The sequence below is a fragment of the Hesperophylax consimilis genome, chromosome 16 (genome assembly GCF_061612785.1).
Source record: "Hesperophylax consimilis isolate HC1 chromosome 16, BYU_Hcon_1.0, whole genome shotgun sequence".
Taxonomy (NCBI): Eukaryota; Metazoa; Arthropoda; class Insecta; order Trichoptera; family Limnephilidae; genus Hesperophylax; species Hesperophylax consimilis.
In genome coordinates this window covers 31,217,185-31,239,959 of record NC_142851.1, presented here as the reverse complement: position 1 = coordinate 31,239,959, position 22,775 = coordinate 31,217,185, and the positions used below count along the sequence as shown (strand labels likewise).

The window sequence follows — 22,775 nt, the reverse complement described above, 5'->3', positions numbered from 1 at the left end:
GATGATAGCGGTGATAGTGGATCCCGTCTGTCTCTGGGACCGTGTCTTGATTCATTGTTCTGTCTTTCAAACTACTGTTCACACTAGGACAGTGGGTCCGGAGCTGGGAAAAAACAGTATCGTACTGTCCTTGTGTGATCGCTGCATAGGAATCAAAACATTCCTAACCTAATTATGTATATAATGCCTTTGAATTATCTCACCCCATTCCTACCCTGTTTGAGGCTACCCTCCCATTTCTACAGCCCAAGTAGAGTTTGCCTCCACATTTTCACGCATTGTCTCGACCCAGAATTTCGGTTGCACGCGAACGCTAATCCGTTAAGACCTCACGAAACTCTCCCGATTAGTTGAATAATGGAAACCTCTCTTATTGCCCAGGTTTTTGCGGTGAAAATTTACATCGACTTGCTAAGTGCATTAAATAATGGTTTAACTTAGGGTTTTTGGATTGTGTGGGGTATCTAATCCATTTTTTAGGTGTTGGAGATGGTTAAACGCAAAAGGTGTGTTCCAACGCGTTTTGACATTCACCTGAACCAACTGAAGCCCCAATGTAAATATAACGTCTTAAACTTTTCTCCATTTTCTCCATCTCTTTATTTATTTTATATGATGAGATAACTAAATGTAATCTGATGTGATTTTCTGTGATGAATTGATATTTTTTTAATATTATTTTCTTCATTTTAAATATTATTTTTTTAATAATAATATGTCTCTATGATTTCGTGCCAACTTGAAAGTCATAGAATATTAATTTAAAGTTCATTTGATTTCTGGGGAAAATCTAACCATAATGAGCTTTAACTTATTCCAATTGACTTTCTTATCGAAGATAGGCTATCATCTAGGCAATCATCATACTGCAAACTGTGCTCTCCTCATGTAAGCTAAATAATATTGAGTTAATATTGATACTCATCTTTGATCTAGAATATCTAAAACAAGATGTACCTACGCTAATCAACGGTTGGCTAACATGAGGATAATCTTGATATTGCTAAGTGTAGGTCGAAATAGCACTGCTTAATTAAAGAAACATCGATTCGGAGCTAAAAACGTTCAAACTTTATAGAGATTCTCCATTTCGAGGGATGGTTTGAAGTTATAACATAAAATTTAGAAACATTTGTGGAAGGTTCAGAACACGGTTGATACTTTCCGCACACATATTATTTATGTAAATAATCATGTAAATGCTGTTTGGTCAAAAACTCCGAAATACTTTCACCGTTTGTTTTGAAATTTCGTCACAACGTTGCATTCGAATACGCGTGTGTTTTATATACCTATATTATATAGATTTCACTTTTGACATGTTAAAAATGAGTTTTTGAAAAACAGCGCCATCTGTTGGACGTAAAAGCAACACGCGCTATTGTTTCTCTATCTGCACATACAGACTGAGCCACAACAATGCGTAGCGGGGTACTGCTTTTTTAAAAAAAATAATACATTCCGTGGGTTTCTTCAAAAACGACGCTCAGTCAAACCTTTTCTTAACAATCTCTACATGGCATTCTTATAGATACACATGAAATATGATGTCAAATTTTAACCTCTGGACCTCCTGTATGGCATGTATAACATGATATGTTTCTTGTAAAAATAAATTCCATGTAACGTAAAAAAATCTGGTAAATTACGCGTGTAGACATCATTATCGCAGATAAAACATGTGTAGTAGCTAACTTACGATTATAGGTATAGAAGATATCATTATTTTCCATCATTAGTGAACATATGATACCAACATTATTTTTGTTCGTTTGGAATTAAATAATCACCTCGTGTGAACCACCAACCAACCGTAAGTTGGTTTTGCTGGTAGCTAAACTTCATCGGGGGATTATTTAATCAATTATTTACGTGTTTTATAAAACTACAACGTGAAAAAACATGGAGTACTCAGTATAAATACCCAAAATATCCGTTTGTGCTGGCAGAAGAAAAATTTCATCACAAATGGGTATGTCCACAACACAAGACACTATTGTGCTTTTTATGGATAGTAATGATGACTTAGACTATTGTCCTAAATTTCAATCGATATATATATATATGCTCGTATATAGTAGATTATATAATCTATATATAGAAATATACATATTTCACTTTATTAACTTAAAAATACACTTTTTGTATTTCTTTGGCCTTAACTTTGTAACAATTTCTAGACATTTCGTTTTGAAGTGTTTTATTTCAATTTATATTTGTTACTTGATTTTTATTTATTTGCTACCAGTTTCATCATTCACTAGTAATCTTAGAACTATCTTAAAAAATACACATTTTAAATATCCAAATATTGTTCTTAACTACCAACTGAACTTACAAAAGTACATGTTAATTTTTCCTCACTAACCTTAATAACATATAGCATTAAACATTTTTTTCTAAAATATATTCACTCTATTTACTGTTGTTAAGCTATCGGGAAGGAAATCGTATGTGTGCACTGTGCACACCCTCGTGGCTTATGTTTCTTTTACCACTTTCAGTCTTTACTGAAATTGTCTACAGTATTATTTTGTTGTATCTAGTGTTCATGTACTGGTGATGTTAACGTTAATGTAGTATTAGTGTGTATAAATCCATTTTCCATTTCGTGGATTAATGGGCATATGTTATGTTCGTATAGATTTCTGATTTTAAGAAAGTTAGTTTCGTGGTATATGATGTGTTTAATGTTCAAAATTATTACTTTAAATAACCATTAGCGACCCCAATAACAATTTTTCCGAAATTTAATTAAAGTGTATTAAATTTTAGCTAAAATGAATTATGAACTTGACTCCAGCAAAAAATCCTCATTTATATTAATTTGTCAAACCATATTATCTCTAAATCGCACTATTCTGAGATAAATAATAAATATCGCAAAATTTTCAAATTAAATTTTGGAATTTTCAATTATTTCGAAATGATGGCTAATGGAAATTCATTATTGGTGCTCCGGGCCATCAAATAGGGTGTTTTAAGGGTGTAAATTATCCTAAAATCTATGAAGGGCATATGGTACGAAAGCTAACAAAAAACTAAAACAACATTATATGAATCTTGTTACATGACGAGATTTACTCGCAGTGGACTTTTTTCAAGGACTTTCACAAAATTGTATTATAAAGAGGCACTATTTATTAATTTATAATACATTATAAAGTTTAGAAAACTCTCCATGATTCTCGTTTTTTCTGTAGCTTTTTCCAGCGCTTTTCTATAAAAGTAATATTTCCCTAATGAAAGAATATGGCCCAACACGTTTTGCACATTAAAACTAAAAAGTTGTGGCTTCTACATTATTCGCACGTAATATTCCCTTTAAAATATAGTTAAGTTTTAATGATTACCTGGCTATCTAGGAAAGAACAATGCCGTCAGATGAAGTGCAAAATACTGTACAAGCATTTGATGTATAAAACTTGAAAATAATTGAATGACATTGAAATCGTGAGATGGTTTCTTCAATAGACTCGTCCAGACACTCCATGCAAAGCACGTGAGCCGTTCTAACTAGAAAGTAGTTCATAAATACTTTATTGTTGATGGGAAAGCTAGACGTAAATATATTTAGGACCAAATTTTTCTTTAATATATGTTGAAGGTTAAATCTTAAATCAATATAATATATTATTGAAGAAGAAGATAATACTAACAAATCTAAACAGAACAAGAGACACATAACGGTCACAACTAGGTTTCGAACCCAGGATCCATTGTCTTACCGGGACAGGCGTCTTAAACCACCCGAACATTAGAACCTATTTACTAAGCGAGATTAATAAATAGGTCATTTCAAGATGATATTGTTTATTCTGGATTTGAAATATGAGATCGACAAATATGACGCTTAATAGGTCCTAATTGTGTAGTGGTTTAAGACGCCTGTCCCGGTAAAGCGATAGATTCTCAGTTCGATTCCTAGTTGTGACCGTTTTCTTTTTTTATTATTCTATGTCTTGTTTTGTTTCATGTCTCGTTTAGATTTATTAGTATTATCTTCTTCTTCAATGGTACATATATTTAATTATTAATTATCAATGCCTTGATAGGCTTTTAGATGATTATCACATTTTACGTGATTTAGTGCATGATTATGGTTGCAATTGATTTGTATACTTAATTATGCATATGCCAGTTGGAAACAGGGTTATGTGGGGTGTCTGGACGAAACTTGTGAGTTCCAGTAATAATTATTGCATCGTCACTATCATTGTCGTTAGTGATATAATTTTCAGAAGATTTCCTAGAGTCTGTCATTTCAGTTGACTTTCCTGGCTTAAGTACTCTTTGCCAGTTGAATTTTTAATATATTATGAAAATTTTATGTAATTCTAAATCATTTATAATTATCATTCTTATCAGTAAAACTTCTGTAATTGTAATTTATCGGCTTTTATAATTAATAACATAATAACAATTGCCAGTAGAATTTTTAACATGTACCAACCTAATATAATAAACATTATAAATATAACTTTCTTCGTATTTTATTTCTATTTTTTTCCAGAGAGATTCTTCACTAAGTCATCATAAAATCACTATTACTATCGAATATATAAATTTGGATGTTTGTTTATAATTAATCGAACATATCTGCTTCATCATCACGCATTCTATCATCAGTGGAATGAGATAGGGGGTGCAATTAAAGTAAATATGATGTAGTGTTTTAATAATAACCGTGTGGTATACTTCAACTTGTAATATGAGGTCACCAGAGGCTGAAAGAGTTAAATTTTTAATTTTTTTTTAAATGGGTAAAAATAGAACACCATTTTATTCAGCTCTGAAGCAACACGTACAAATATTAAGCTCTGTTCTGTAGTCGCGATAAGTTTCATCATTGGACCTTATTCTTTTTTTAAATGTTCTATGAAGTTAAAAAAAGGTCGTACCTACATAGTTTAATTTCCTTAAAAACACAATTTTTGTGGACAGCATAAAAACAAATACTTCCCAAATACATATCGAGTTTTTGTATTTGAGAAGTATTTATACAAGAGATGTAAATGTTAATCGGGATACTGAATGCTGTGGGCACTTTTCAAAAACGTCAACGAAGCGCAGCTAACAATTGGCAACGGAGTGCTTACACCAACCCTTACATGTATTGAAGTGAGGTATAAAATTGCTAGAGAAAGTATTTATTTTATTTATTTATTTTGTAAGAAACAAACAGCTTTTATATAATATACAATGATAGATATAAATGTACAAGTTAACTGAAGTCAAGCCACAGAAGTTTCTTATGTTAAAGTGCATTAGAAATGAAGTTTCTAACTAACTAACTAACTAACTAACCATCACGCCGTTTCCCCGCAGGGGTAGGCAGAGAGGACGGACCGCCAAACAACTCGGTCTTGGCACACACTCCTTGCCTCATTCACATTCATACATCGTCTCATACATACTCTTCTATTATTCTGACTCTTGACATGGCCCGACTCGAGTATCTGATTCACTTGATCGTGCCATGTCTTCCTCGGGCGTCCCCGACTTCTGCTACCATTCACATTTGCATCATATATCCTCCTTACACTCCTATCTTCGCTCATTCGCTCTACATGCCCAAACCATCTATGCGTCCCTTTCTTAATCTTACTCATTACGCTTACATCAGCCTTGCACTCTTTGCGGATCTCCACATTCCTCACACGATCAAACATGGTTTTACCACACATACGCCTCAGGGATCTCATTTCAACAGCATTTAATCTACTTTCATCCTTTCTTTGCCAGTTCCATGCCTCACTTCCATACATCAAGGTAGGTACCAGCACTCCGTTGTGGACTGCTAACTTCGCTTCTTTGGACAATTTTTTGTTAGCGCCTACGGCGTTTAGTCCTCCATTAACGGAATTACCTGCATTTACCCTTCTTTCGATATCTCTGTCAGCCTTCCCATCTCTCGTAAACATACTTCCTAAATACACAAACTCATCCACCTGCTCCAAGTATTCCCCATTCACAATTATATTGCACACTGTTTTCGTACTCTCTCTTTCAAACACCATTACTTTAGACTTACTTACATTCATCATTAACTCATTCTTCATGCATACTTCGTTCATCCTAGACACGAGAGACTGTAGATCATCTATACTATTAGCAATCAGCACCGCATCATCAGCATACAACAGGCAACATACTTTCAAATTATTCAAATTCGCGCCCAATCCCACCTCTTTCAATTCTTGCATACAATTATCCATGTATAGATTGAATAACCACGGTGACATTACGCAGCCTTGTTTAACACCTTTTGTGATATCAAACCACCCCGTAAAACCACCGTTTACCCTAACACATGCAACGCTTCCCTCATACAGAGACGCAATTGCCTGAATCAGATTCGTATTCACTCCATACTTGGACAACACCTTCCATAGCTTTTTCCTGTCGACTCGGTCGTATGCTTTTTGTAAATCTACAAAGGCACAGAAAAGTTTCTGGTTTTTTGCCAGAAACTTCTCAGTGAGCATACGCAATGAGAAGATCTGGTCCATGCACCCCCTTCCACTCATGAAAGCACCTTGCACATCCCATATTTTATCCTTTGTTTCCTTTCTTACTCTTTCAATCAAAATTCTACCATACAGCTTGCCAACTGAACTAAGCAGGCTAATAGCCCTATGATTCCCACATTCCATACGTGACCCTTTACCTTTGTATAATGGCATGATCACAGCCCTTCTCCAATCTAAAGGCGTGTAACCTTTCTTTAAACATTGGTTAAAAAGATTGCACAACCATGTGAGAATTACACGGCTACCTCCTTTAAAATATTCAGCAGCAATATTGTCAAACCCAACAGCCTTACCATTCTTCATACATTTAATCGAGCTTTCTATCTCATCCATGCTAATTTCGGTAACATTCACTCCATCGTCATTCATATCTGATTCGCCACTGGAATCACTGTCATTCACTTCGCTTTCGAAGACTTCCTCGAAATAATTCATCCATCTCTCTTTTATTTTTTCCTCATTCGTCAACATTTTTCCATCTTTTGATTTTATCACTTTCATGCTTCCGTTTTCTGGGCCACTCCGGGACCTTTTGACTTCTTTCCAAAACAACTTAATGTTTTCTTGGAAATGGTTTGTCATTTTCATTCCTTCTTCCTCTTCCAGGCGTTTCTTTCGTTCTTTCACTCCAACTCTTACTTTTTTCTTACATTCCTTATATACTTCTTTCGCTCGATACTTCTCTTCGCTGGAAGCACTGCCAGCCGCAATCAGACACAACCATGCTTTCTTCTTTTCTGAGACCAGTGCTTTAATCTCATCATCCCACCATGCATCACCTTTCTTCCTACCTTGCGTACTTATTCCACAAACCTCCCTAGCAGATTCACAAAGACACACTTTTATGTGGTTCCATGTTTCGTCTATGCTTAGACCATCCATTTCCTTCGCATTCAATCTTATCTCTGCACAATTCACATACTTACTTCTCACATTATCGTTTTGCAGTTTTTCTATTTTGACTCTTGTCGGAGCTGGTACCGTTTTCACTTTAGAGCGCCAACCGCGAAAGAGGTTTACTCTCGACACTACAAGAAAGTGGTCAGTTTCGACCTCAGCCCCTCTGAAAACTCTTGTGTCCTCGGTAACAGCTCTCAACCTAGAGTCAATTACTACAAAATCAATAATTGACCTCTCATTTCCTCTTTCCCACGTATATTGGTGGATACCTTTATGATCGAAGAAAGTATTCGACACAAACAGGTTCCACTCTAAACATACTTCAAGCATTCTGTTCCCGTTGTCATTCGTTCTTTTATCCCCAAACATACCTAAGACCGAATCAAATCCGTCACGTCTAATTCCCACCCACCCATTCAAATCGCCTGCCATTATAATCCTTTCGTTCATATTTTTTAGTCTCATTACAACATTCACACCAGTCCAAAAATCATCTTTCACTTCATCGCTTTCAGAATTAACAGGGGCGTAGCAAATAACAAGAAACACCCTTGTCAAACCGATTTTAAATCTGATCCACATTATTCTCGGACTTACACATTCATACTGCAACATACATTCAATCATTCTGGGAGACAGTAGCGCTGCAACACCTTGACAAGCCCTCTCCGTATCTGGTCTCCCAGACCAAATGACGAGCCTATCATTATGCTGCATTGTACCGCTACCTTTTTTCATACTCTCTGTTATACAAAGTACGTCCAAACATTTGCTCACCATAGTATCACACAGTTCGTTCATCTTTCTTTCCATTCCTCCTCTAATGTTCCATGTACCAATTCGACATTGATCACGTTCCGCCCTCCTCTTTGCGCCACCGAAGGGTTGGCGATGTGATGGATAGCGAACCTCATCGACATCTTTGTCGGCCATTCCCTTCCAAGTACTACTTAAACATCTTAATTATACAACTTATCATATCGTTACACACATAAAACAAATAATACATATTTATACGCTTAATATAACATTTAACTTAACAAATAAACTACCACTAAAAATAGTTATTTTATCACTATATAATTGTTTTAAAACACTCCATGTAGACAGCAAACCAAAGAGCGCGGGTTCATTCCGATTTCATCCTTCATTTCCGATGTCATTATTCCACGCGCGGAAGGGCACGAGCGGTGGGGAGCGGAGGTTGCGGCAGGGGTTGCATGAGTCGCCAAATGACTCTTTTCTTGTGCGGGTTCAGGGTAGATTCCGAGAAACGATGATTCTGTGGCCTAAGCAATGTCATATGGCCCACATTCTATAACGGCACTGAATAAGCACTGTATGCGTCGGACAGCGGGGTTTGCAGTATTGGTGCGGGTGGACGAGGGGCAAGGGGCAAGGGCCGAAGGGATGATCACATCTGGTGAATGTTCAAAGCACTGATCTCGTATTATGGGCACAGGAATTCACACATCTTAGGATTAACAAAATTATTTGTCACCTTTTCTTAAAGTCGTTATACGTCCACACTGGTCACAGTAAAATTAGTTTTTAGTACACTTAAGCAACTTAAATACAGTAAGGAACATTTATTGACACTTTTAAGGGCGGAATATATGAAATTTCACTTGTAATTGTCGAAGAAAGACGAGACCGACCAAAACGCGTCAGGCTGCTCCGAGAGCCCGACCTTCCTTCAGTATCAGTTTCAGTATCTTAAAATTAATTTGGTGTTAAAGGAAGGGGAGAGGAAGAGGAAAATAGGAAGAGGATAGGAGATGCTGCCGATACATTCCATACTCTCATATTAATAATCGATTGTACGCATTACTTCATATCGATATTTCTTTAGGTTATTACCAAAATGTCAATGCTGTAATTTTTTTATTATATTGTGCACATATACGAGGAATTGGGGAATTTTTTCGAATGTTTGTTCTACACAAGGGTAGATAAAATAAATCAGATTGTCGGGTTGATCTAGACGGAATTTGAAGATTTATTAAATTGGTAAGTTCTGGTCAGTCCAGACCATCATTTAGGATTTTAAATAATAAGATTTGATCAAAAATTAGACGTCGTGTTTGGAGGGAGTTAAAATTATGAAATTTAATGGATTCGGTATAATTTGAGAAGTGTACGTTTAGTCTATTATTTATGTGATTAAATTTTTTTTTTTTGAATTCTTTCTATTCTTTCAATATGGGCTTGGTATAAAGGAGTCCAGATCGGTGTACAGTGTTCCAGGTGCGGGCGAATATATGAGGTGTAAAGGGAATATAGAGTGTTTATGTTATGGAAGGGATTTATTGGATGAAAGTAGACTGATGTGGAAGTGAGATTCCTGAGGCGTATGTGTGTAAAACCATGTATGATAGTGTTAAAAACGTGAAGATTTGAAAAATTCTTGCAAGACTGATGTAAGCGTAATGGTTGAGATTAAGAAAGGGACGCTGAGCGGATGAACAGGAAAAAAGCAAAAGTAGAGAATATTAAGTGGAAGTGATAACATAAGTCGGGGGAATCCGAGGAAGATATGCCCAGATAAATTTAATCAAATACTTAAATTGGGTCATAATAAATCATGAGTCACAATAATATATGAGCAGAAATGTGAGAAATAAACTAATTTAAAAACACACTTTTTATTATAATTTCTCAACCACAAAAGTTTTTCCAATCCGTCCATAATCCCGAACAACGCCGGGTACACGGCAGTTTGTTATTTATATATTTCACCATTAGTTATCTCAGCAGGTACCTACTAACCAACATCGGACCACCAAACATCTCGGTCTTGGCACACACATTTATACATCGTTTCTCATCTGTTATTCTATCTCTTCGATTCAATTGAACGCGTTATTTCTTTCTCGAGCGTCACCGACTTATTTTACCATTCTCATATATTTATTCTCTTTACACATCTTTCTTCTTTCATTCGCTCTACATGCCCAAACGTAGGTACTAGATATGTCAAATATTACTGTCGTTATTTACAATACTTGCCAGTGATATTCAATTCTATTTAATGTCACAATGTATAGTCACCGACGTGTATGTAATGTTTCCCATAACGTTGCCTTAGTATGTCATAAAAATTAATTTACCCAATGTTATAATAGAATATACAGATAATTTTTTCATCAGCAAACTTTCATTTAAATAATTCCACACTATACCACACATTCGAAAACCTTATTGCAAACAATAGACAAAAGTATACGTTGCCACCCACCAAAACACCACTAAATTAATTCAATTCGCTGAATGCTACCTCAGAAATAAACAAATAACACTTGAAATGAGAAAATTCTGCCAGTGTACTTCCGAGAGCACTTTGCTTTCAAAGCATCATCTCCTGATATGGGTAGAAATATATAATATAACGACGGTTTCCATGGCTACCGTAAGAGTAAATCGCCGGGCAAAAACCACGAACGTACATTATTACCGTCACAGCTGGTTTCTCGTATAATTATTCCCCTATTTTAATATCCGAACGTTTTTAAGTGATGTTAGAATGGCGCTTGGTTTTCTGCCTTTTGTTCGCGAGAGCGTGGATTAGACCCGGGGTTTAATGTAACCCGGTTCAAGAAAGAAGAAAATACAATTGTGTCTACATCTTTCCATATTCGAGCACTGGAGCAAATAATTAAGTGCCGTAGAAACTACCCGATAATGAAGTACCAATGCATATTTATATTTTTCGTTTATTCATTATATATACATAGATTGTTCTGAGCTACGATTAGATGTACTTCACTAGTAGGAAGATAGGCACTTCCTATGAGGGAAGGTGGAAAAGTGGATGCCACTAGGGCAACTGTGCACAATTCAACAAACAAACTCAAATGAGCACAATTAGACATGGTTTACTTGACCTCCCTGCTTTCCCCATGGTACTACAAGAATTCGTTTGCGTATTCGAAAAACAACAAAGCAAAAATATTGCGTACATTACTTTAAATTAGCAGTTAATAAGATAAAACCAATTATGATCACAGAAAGTTCTGTGTAAAATCCACAATGCAAGATCATAGTGTTTAATACAATTAAACGGATTTAATGTATCACTTCGAGTTGAAGATTCTTGTATTCAAAGACCGAAACTACGCCAAAGGAACCAAAATACAGAGCCAACAAAAATTGAAATTTTAAACAAAAAACGCTAAATTTTGACTAATGCGTCCATTTAATCATAGTTCTTACGTATGTCAAAAACAATAACGTAAAATAAAGGTTCCATCAGCAACATTACAATAACATAGGGTGTCGTCGATAGAACTCACCCACAGAACAAATAAAAGCTTAAAACGGTTTAGAAACCGTTTCAACGACACTCACATAAATTTCCAAAAGGATGTCAAAGGATCCAAAAGGATGTGCAATTATTTATATAACTGGAAACAGGAGATAAAAGGCCAAAATTAAAATCACAGCAAAAATGAATCGATTCACGAAAAACAGGATAGTGTGACCATCATATGTTCGCAGCGACGCCGACGTAGGCAGCGGGCCGGTCGCTGCGGGCTGAGTTTAGTTCCCGGGTTTGTTGCGTAGGCGCTGTGTTGAAAGACGGTTTACAAGGCCCATTCTTTTAAAAGGGAGGCTTACATTTCGGCATGTTTGCAACGTAACACTTTATATACACACTTCAATGCCGTCCTTTATGCCAAAATATTTGAGATTCTTCAAGGTTCCAATAAATTAAACTAAAATTTACATAAATCATACAAAGACCATTTGTAACACATTAATTTGACTAATTTCCGGGCTGTGGAAATGATCTTATTCTTGAGAAAACTGACAAAAAATACAAATACGTGCAAATTACAGAATACTTTGGGGAATATGTTGAAATGTAACATTATACAAGGTATGGTGCTCTATCTTATAATATCCTGCTTTCCAAAAAAAGTTAAAAACCAGACATTAAAATATACAGGATATATCAAAACGTACACGAAATATTTTAACAAGCGATTCCTGATCATATTTGGAGTAAAAAACTCTGTCACCTTCCTCTCCCCATATAATTCCCCACCCCACAACATTCATCCTCACAACCTTCCCCAGTTGGGGTTGGCATAGTCTCACTGGCGGTTGGGGCTCTTATGCGGTATTCACATAAATAAAAAATAAATGTGAACGTCATTTTGCTAGTCGAAGAATTTTTTTTTTATATTTTAACAAAACAAAAAATTGTATCACACGTCGCCACTGATCAAATAGTGTATGGGTCGCAACAGATCACGTGATACGCACTCTGTCACATCTCTTTGATACTGCTAGAGCGAGAAAGAGTGCGCATGACGGGATGCGCTAGGTTGTACTCAGTGGCGAAAAATGGTGGATTTTTTTTAATGTTTTTATTGAAAAGTGATCTCGTCGGACGGCTAAATGACTTGCTCCAAATATCTTTCGAGCACGTGCTGAAACACCCTGTATACAAGTTACCGACGTGTTTGTGCGCATCTTTATAATTTGATTCGTGTGGTGGATTATTTTAGCACTGATCGTAAATCGCACGAGATTCCTACAAAAGCCTTTCACTCTGCAGGCTCATAAATACATTAATTATTTGCGATGGTTGCACGGAAATACATGTACTTACGATAATGTGTTATACCCACAACACCAACTTTAAGATTTAAATTTCAAAATATTATTTTCTTCATTTGAATTCTAAATTTTAACAATGTTCGAAAGAAACAAATTTTTTTACACTTTAATTCGTTATTTAGTACCTATGTAATACATAGGAATCGACACAAAACAATCAAACTTTTATCCCAACTGACTGGAGCTAGTGGTACTACGGCATACCAAATAGGGTATTTTCTCGTCTTTTTTTTCTCTTACAAATTTACGATATAGAAGGTATTATTTTTTGTTTTTTTATGTTGATAAATACATTTTATATAACGACTTTATATAGCCACTTTGCTATTCGGTAACGTTGTTTTTAATAAAAAAAATTATTAGTCATATTTTCACCACATGTCACCACTGTTTTATCCTTTGTCAAAGTTTGAAAACCCATCTGGCAATATTTTATTCGAATTCCGTTGAATAATATACGTGTGAACCTATATTGGCGCACTTTTACAGTTATGTTATGCAGTTATATACAGTTATGTTTCAGTTATGTCAAGCAACTAGCCTACAATTATATAAAAACAGAACTTGAATAAGTCTTTTCCGAAAATGAACGTTGAAATTTGATGAATTGTTCAAATTCTCCGAAACAACCCGTCCTAAACGGTTAGGTGATGGAAAATGGTCACCACACACGGCTAAAACCTTTCAGGAAACATTTTATTTAACAACGTTAAAAACCACTCTTGAAATCTATTTTTCCAGCGGGTTTGTTTGAAAGCTATGATTCGAGAAATCTGCACTTAAATTGGCTATAATGTGCGGTAGCATTATATTATACTCGTATCATTATGAAAAATTCTTCTAACTTAATAATTAACCATCACGCCGTTTTCATAGGGGTGGACAGAGAGGACGGACCTCCAAACAACTCGGCCTTGGCACACACTCCTTGCCTCATTCACATTCAAACATGGCCCGATTCAAGTGATCGTGCCATGTCTTCCACGGGCGTTTACGACTTTTTCCACTATTCACATTTCCGTCATATATTATCCTTATTGTTGTTCATTTGCTCTACCTGCCCAAACAAACTAAACGTTGGTTTTTAATCTTACTTATTATGCTTACTTCAGCCTTGTATTATTTGCACTCCAATATCCACATATCTCACACGATTAATTAATTCATCTTAATTATAAATGACAATGGAATTTCTTTCTTTCCTAGTCATTTTTCGGTAATTAATTATTATTGCTAGTGATTTTTTTTGTACTAAGATATCGGGTGTCTCAAAATGTTTTTCGTTCCGATCGATATTGCCACATGATCCGGAATTTTTGGCTCCAGAAATGCAAAATCAGATTTTCTACAAACCCAACACATTTTTCCACACGTAAAAAATGACTCGTTGGCTACTCTTTGCGATTTATTCCGTGAAAGAGTAATAAGTCACCGAAGAGACATCAACTAGCTACTGAGGAGACCAAATTAAACGCCTGCTGACTTTTTTATGCTGGGCTACTTAGAAAATTTTCAACTCTTTACCATCCAACTTAAATGTTTTAAAGAAAATAATCACGGAGGAAATATATGTTATTCCAAGAACAGTGCTCCAGCAAGTGATTGGAAAATAAAATTTGAGGCTAAATGCGTAAATAAATAAATGGTGCTCATTGACAAACATTTGAATAAAACCTCAAATTATAATATTTAATTATTGAAGACAATATTAGCGATTTCCAAACCAAAATCTGAAACAGAAAAATCAAAAAAGGATACGGTCCTAGATCTGATTCTTCTGTTTCAGATTTTCGTTTAAAAATCGCTAATATCGTCTTCAATAATTAAAAATTACAAATTTAAATACCTACAGATCTGTAATTTAACAGAAACCATGGTGGTGTTTAATTTAAAAGTATCAAAAACTAAAAACATTCTGAGACACCCTTTATTACGTAATATACTTTCCTCGCATTTAAAAATTATTCTTGTGTATTTCATGGCGATACATAATTTACTTCGTTTTTTTCGACAATGTGACTGTAAATAGGTACATTTCTAGATAAATACGTACCACGATTTACCGTGTTAAAGAAAATAAATATTGACATAAAATAATTATAATTATAATTTTGCATGTTTGTATCTTACTTTGAATATTTTTATTTTCTTGAAAATGTCTTTTTATCGATCAGGTTAATCTTTAATTTTATTTATTATATGATTTCTAAAATAAAAGTATTTTTTAATTTTTGTTTTACCATAACGTGTCCTTTTCCATTATGTTGTATTATTTGTTCTACAAAATATTATTTTGTTATTCTTACATAAATCATGTATTACTAGCATAATATGGGAATGTGTAGTGAGAAAATCACAAGAATTAAAACCTTTTAAAATGTATAAAATAAAAATAAAAAAATTATTTAAAATATATATTCTTTTCAGTTAAATTCCTCAGTACCATGTTATGTGAATAAAATGAGTGGATTTTTTTTATTTGTTTGTTCTTATGAATTTCTTCAGTATGTCATTGAATATGACCTTTTTAGACATCTCACCTTTGGGTTTCATGAATATGTCAAAAAAATTATACATTATTTAGAATACTTGCCGGTGGCAAAATCCAAAATGTTCTTCCGCAATCCATTATTCCTAAAGGCTTGTTTCGTACTTTCCCCTCAAAGTGAATACACTAAGGACTCAATTATTTCAAAGTCGATGCATTGATTGATTACACTGTCAAATATCAGGGCTGTATGCCCACCCCCGCAGCCCGGTCTAGGGGTAGTTGACGAAATTAACAAGACATTCCCTTCTCATCCCTCGAATACTTGACAAGAAACAGGAGTTTAAGTCGTGTTCCTGCTCAGGGGATGAAGAAGAGCAGAAATGCTTTAATATGAATATTAATTGAATGTAATACAAGTAACAGTGATAAATTATTATTTATTTGAAAAGGGTAGTTTGCTCTACGTGGAGAAAATACATTTTTTAACAATGTTTTTCAATTATTTGTAAAGCCTGCGTGGGTTCCACTGTATTTTTATTAAAAAAAAACAGTAGAAAAAGCAGTGAAGTTACACTACATCTGGACGCGATATTGTCTAACAAAATTAAAATTAATTTTTTTTATTCAAATGTTATTCATTTATGACAAAAATTGACGGTAAAAATATTTACGTGTGTGAACGAAATAAACGATAGGACAATGCGGCCTTTTTGTATTCAAAGGTTGCGTCGAATACTACCCCCAGGCCGACGAGAGTACAAGCCTGGGGCTCTGACGAATTTTGAGGTGTCAAGTGGTCAAGTTCCTACCGTGCCATAATAGAGCAGCGACAGTTTGCAAATGGCGTTTGTTGTTGATAGTCGTTGTTACTGCTGATTGGTATATTGTTTTATCGCAAGCATATATGCTATATAATGTCTTTTTATCGATCACCTTAATATTTATTTTTATTTCTTATATGAGAAATAAAAAGAGTGATTTGACTATTTTAAACATTGAATTTTACTTAGCGACAGCAGTGACTTGGCAATTTGGCAGTTGTGCTTCCCGACAACTCAAGTCGGCATTGGATGTTCAATAGTTATAAATAATTAATATTTAATTTCTTTTTTTAAATTATAACGAAGCAAATGTTATACTATTTTAACAAGTACACTAAATATATATTATTTTAATAACTTGCTATGTTAGCGAAGAAATTTTTTTATAGTTTGAATCGCCAAAAAAATATTTATTTTGTAAAGGTATGGGTACTGTTCGTTTTATTTTGAACTACTCTAATTAACTTAATAAATAATAGAATCATTGAATATGTAATTTTGTAGCTGGGGCACTCGAAAAACTGCTTTAAAGTGTCGATTTTAACGAAAGTCATAAAAGTGCTAATATTTCGAAAACGAACAATTTTTGAATATTATAGATGACGTTGGATTTTGGGTTACCCTGTATGATTATTAATCGCAAAACTCTGATATAATATTTCTTTCGAAAACCTTGCTGAAGAATGTTGTACTTTCCTAAAGGTCTAATAAACGTTTCAAATGTATGAGCAGTCAATACAATTAAAGTGTGTTTAAAGATTTGAGTATATTACTAATATACACCTTTATGTTTTAATGATAATGGACACAGTGATGCTGTCCGAAACATTGGTTAAAGAAAGAAGTAACGCAACACAGTATAATACGTTTAAATAAATAATTTATTTTACGTTTCTTTTGTAATTTTCCTGAAAACCGTTGAAAAAATATACAATAAAAAAAGATATATATTTCAATTATATTTTTTCATTCACTATTGAACAAATAGGTACATTGAAGTATATTGGGCATATTGAATAAAATTAAATATTATGTAAAAAAGTGTGTATTTTGCAAGCGTAGCCACCTGCTACGAGTTTGTCGTAGCGGGGATATCCAGATGATATTCAATTCGAATATTATTCTACGGAAGATCGTTCGCTCGGGTCATAAATCGATATGAATGGGCTTACGTAAGACTTTGGTTATCAAATCTCCTAACAAGCATAGGCCCTTTATATTTTAGATAATAAACCCAACTGGTACCTTCCTTTAAAATGAATCGAGTATTTTGATTTACTTACACTTAGTTAAATTATTATGTATAGTAAGGTATTTAAAAAAAACAACTCTCTTTGCAATCCAACAACACGATTAAACTTTGAAGAGATCAAACTAAGAAAACACATGAAGTGCTTAGATGTAAATTTAGATTTCCTACTGAAATTGACCAACTGAAATACTCTAACTACAATTAAACTCTTATTATTAATGCAATCCTTTCCTATGGATTAATTGGTAGGGGTGGAACCCAATCACATGAAATCTCTAGAAATTTGAAAAAATCAATTATCAAGATTATGCACTCGTATATTAAAACCAAAACTTACTCTTCCAAACAATTGTTCAAAAAATATCATATTTTGGACCTAAGACAAACATATGGCATTCAATATTTTAAATTTATTTACACGCGACCAGACAAATTAAATTATTAATATACGCAGTATCTCATTGCAAAACAAGATAAGCCCAAAGGTATATTAATTGTATTGTCCGCAAAAAATTACAATAAACTCTTGTAAAAACCATATAAAATCATGGCTAAAATTGTTAGCAGTCATCATCTTCTATAGTTAATGGTTTTTGGAATAACATAATGAGTAAAACCTCAACTTGTAATATTTAATTATTGAAGACAATATTAGCGATTCTTAAACGAAAATCTGAAACGGAATACCAGAGTGGAGATACTGGTATTATCGGCCTGGTGTAAGACCACCATTCAGAATTGAAATATTGCTTGAAATGGCTTTAGCCCTGTTTGGTGACCAAATCTGATAGCCCACCTTCCTCTTCCCCACAACTTTCAGCCTCACAATATACCCTGATTGGGGATGCTATAGTCTCACTGGTTCCAGACGGTTGGGAGCAGTTGGGTCTCTTGTGTGGTATTCATAAAAATAAAAACATAAATTATTCCTCCGTGAATATAATCTTTCATACCAAAAAATGTTTAGGTGTGTAATGGGAAATTTCCAGCTGTGTCCCATTTCTGATAGTTTAAATTATTCCGAAAGCTTTTATCATATTTTGGTTTGGCAATTACAACATACAACATATTAATTTGGATTCGTGAAATCCGTACATTAACTACTCTCGAACCATGCCTCAATCCTCAAGGACCAATCATTATTGTAATATTACCAGAGTTACCTATCCCGTTCATGTTGGCGCCCCTACACGTGTCGTGCGTGCCTTGGCGCCGATTTTAAACATATATGTTCTAACTAACAATTAAAGTTTGACCTCAAAACAGCCAGATTAAATATTTATCTATTAGGAATATATTTTCTTTTTAACTTATTTGAAGGTTATACTAATCAATGTAATACATCATTGAATAAGACGATAATACTGATAAATCTAAACGGAACATGAAATAGAAAAAGAACAGAAAAATAATGGTCATCACTAGTTTAAGAACACAGTATCTCTTGTCTTACCGGGACAGGCGTCTTAAACCACTTGACCACTGGGCCTTCTTTATTGTCATAATATTTCACGTTTAGAATTAAAAACTAATTTTTCCCATATTTTTTGCCATTGAAACTAATACCTACAACAACAAAAAAAAGTGAATGTGCCATAATTTTTTTTACAGGCGTCTATTTTCATTGTGCTTTGACATTTATGTTGTAGGCAGATAGAGAATTAGTAGACAATAATCACACCTGAAGTTTGACCAACCACTCACTATGTCAGTTATATTTTATTTGTTTTTAATGTTTTTTCATTGATCTCTTTCGGCCAAATATTTATTCTTGTTGTTGGGTTTTGTCGCAAAATAAATATATTTTATTCATCCGAATGTGTTTTGTAATTTACAATATTTTTTTATGTCATTCCGATTTGATCTAGTTCGATGAATACGCGGTATAGTAGAGAATCCGTATTTTTGAATAGTTTCAATAGTATATTTTTAACAATTATTTGTTGTACATTTGGTACATCAGAACTATTGTTACTGCTTTTTTGACCAATTTCCGGTGTGTTGTATTTACGAAGCGTGAATTTCGTCGCGGTTCACAATGTGAAATTACTTCTCTCACAACTTGTACATAAGTTTGTAGTGAGTAAGGGTAGCTTAAAACAAATAATGTAACCAGTAATCATAAACAAATGTCAACAAGATAAGGATTTAATGCGTATCATAAAGGATAACCAATTATTGTTAGCAATAATTATCAGTCTCAAACATTTATGCAAATTGAAAAATTATTGACGGGAGACAAAAACGAACCCGCAGTTCTCGCATTGCAGGTCAGCTGCGCTAACCATTACGCCTCGTTGGCTTATTTTAAACCCGCCAAAAATCTATTTGTACTAATATTTTAACTCAACAATTTTCTCGAAGATTTTTTCCATCGGCGGTATTTTTTTTTCGGAAGATTTTTTCAATTTCGGTTAAGTGCATTAGCCTGAAGCACTTATTGCTTACAACAATTTGTAAAATCATGTTATTATATCTTCTCTATTGTACGTAGGAGCACCTAAAAACATAAAAAAATTAAAATCAAACGATAAACAACTCAGTCCTTTGTGACCATAGATCATAGAATACGAGTAGTACTATGATCTGTGTTTGTGACGCTCTGCGTAACTAGCGACGACCCTCTTCCCCATATGAGAGGGAGTGGTTATATTTAATCTTTGGTACGCACATCTTCAAAGAGGGTAAACTATAATCTACTGATATATTAACGTAACTTACCTAAGTCTTCTTCTTCCCAATCGGACTGCGCCTGGTTCACGTGGACCAGCGCGAGGGCTGCCAGACATAAGACAACCCACATGTTATCTCCTCAGACACTCCAATACTCAAACACTCAAAGATAAGCACCAGTTAGTCACAATAACCACTTATCACATGTCGCTCGCACGGGATGTTGTCATCCTCTCGATACTAATTAATCACTAACCAACTCGCAGATAACCGAACTTATCTTATCCCAAAGTTTCGCAAAAAAAAAACTCTACAAAGTTCCCGGTTCACTGAAGACGGTATTTATTTTCCATTTACAAATAAAATTATGAACAAATTTCTATACGACTTTAAAGTTTGTTTGCGATTTATCTCCTACCCCTTTAAATGAAGGGGTGAGTTTCAAACGGCTCGTTTCCAGCAACCTTTCTTTACTCAGATTACAAAGTGTGCAACGAAATGATCAGAGGGTTGTTTAAATATTATTTTAATGGAACAAACTTAATGGCGAGCTTATTGTGTGAAATAACCTTTGAAATGGCACTATTTAAACACTAAGGTTTAAAACCGAGTCTCAGATAACACCGACGATAATCGAATTAAATACTGTTTTCGCAACTAACAAAATACATTTGACACATTTATTTAACTTGTATTTTCTTCAGTCCAGTCCTGCTTTCGATTGCAACTCACGAAACGTTCGTTTTAATGATTTATTAGCACTTTTTTAACAAGTACTGATACTTTTACGCCATCCATTTATATAAGCCATTGATTATGATTTTCGATAAGTCAAACACATTACGCACAGCGAAGATGCAGAAGTCTCGAATCTGTAAAGAAGAAAAATAACAGCGATTAATATTTTGTCAATAAATGTAGCACATTTTCATTTGGAAACTTGCATGCAATGAATACAGGTTGACACAAATACTGTGTTTTCTCTCACCATTCTGTTCGTATATACCTAAAAAGTTATATTTTTATGTACAAGAGATTCAACAATCCTGAAATAGTTGAAAATCTAATTATTCAAGTTAAAACGAACTTATTTTTCACAATTGGATTTTTTCAATTTCGGAGGCGGGAATGGGTACTGTCGCCCGGCAACCATTATTAAATAACTAACACATCTGCCATAGGTCATAATTGGTTCGCTTCGTTTGGTGATTTAGCAGGGGTGCCCGGGTTCATAGGGTGAGGTGTGTTCAGGATGAGCCTGCCCACCTGCTGCGCGGCTTGCCAGATTAGGAGAGGCTGGTTTGAGGAGACCTATTGATCTCTCCTGCTGGTCTCTCGACCCATCCCCTTGAGCCGCAGTGGGAGGGATATGTTCATACGTCCGTGACTCCTAGACATCGCTGACTTCTAGATTCCTACCCAACCTTCATTTCCTTTACCCTCTTATAAGTTCCTCCCCTTCCTTTCCTTAAAAATGACTCTCCACTCAGCATCCCAAATGATGACACAGGCCCAGAAGGAAATTATTTTCTTCAGTGCCTCCTTTATGGAGTTAATGTAAAAAAAAGGATTATGGGAAGCTAAGGCTACTTTCCATCGTTAGATAATGTGCATGTTTGCTATATAAAGTAAGGTAGAGTTTCTAAATTTACTTTTAAAGGGGTAGTTTTATTTTCTCATAACTTTTATAATATTAGTAGATTTACTTCCCGGCTTCCACCGAGTTACGGCGCTCTTTTTTAGAAAGTTTATTTTCTTGTGAAACTATTGAGAAGTATGGATCAAACAATATGGCGTCTTGTCGTCCACCGTTCAAGAGTTGAGCTGCAGAAGCAAACATAATTTCAAAAGAAAATATTGATAATTCTGAGATTGAAATATGAGATCGTGTAAAATAACGTAAAAAAATCATAATGGCCAAACGGTTAGAGGCGTTGTCCCGGTAATACAGATATCTTTGGTACATTCTCAGTTGCGACCATTACCTTTTTTATTTTGATTCTTGTTCTGTTTCATATTTCGTTTAGATTTATTAGTATTAAATATAAGGTGAGTGTGACATTTAAAAGTAAAAATAAAATATTTCAATAAAATTAAATAGGAAGTACGAACACTAAACAAAGAGTAAATAAAGTTCGAGTCCTAGATGTGACCGTATCCTTTTCTGATTTTTCTGTTTCAGATTTTCGTTTAGAAATCGCTAATATTGTCTTCAATAGTTAAACTATTACAATTTGAGGTTTTACTCAATAAAGTTATTCCGAAAAATAAATCAAAAAAAGTATATTTATTATACGATAATGTATTGAATAGGTAAATACAGTAGTCGCCCTTAAAATGTTGTTAAATGCAATTGGCAACGAAGTTTTCATATCAACACTGAAGTATGATGAAAATAATAATAATTATAACAGTATGTATCGTAGTTTTGTGAAGGTTCACAAGAAGGACGATATTAACAGTATTAGTTCCTCGGGGTA

The 22,775-nt window shown here is 34.4% G+C and overlaps 1 protein-coding gene across 1 annotated transcript in view; it reads right to left on the bottom strand.

Moving 5' to 3' along the window:
• LOC149417041 (protein turtle homolog A-like) overlaps positions 1 to 22,775 on the bottom strand; it is a 1,249,058-nt gene that overhangs the window by 1,205,845 nt on the left and 20,438 nt on the right. Inside the window, exon 2 of the mRNA XM_089641374.1 lies at positions 20,344 to 21,167. Within this exon, the coding sequence (XP_089497500.1) occupies positions 20,344 to 20,425 (82 nt within the window). The 5' untranslated portion in view covers positions 20,426 to 21,167. The remainder of the gene's footprint in view (positions 1 to 20,343; positions 21,168 to 22,775) is intronic.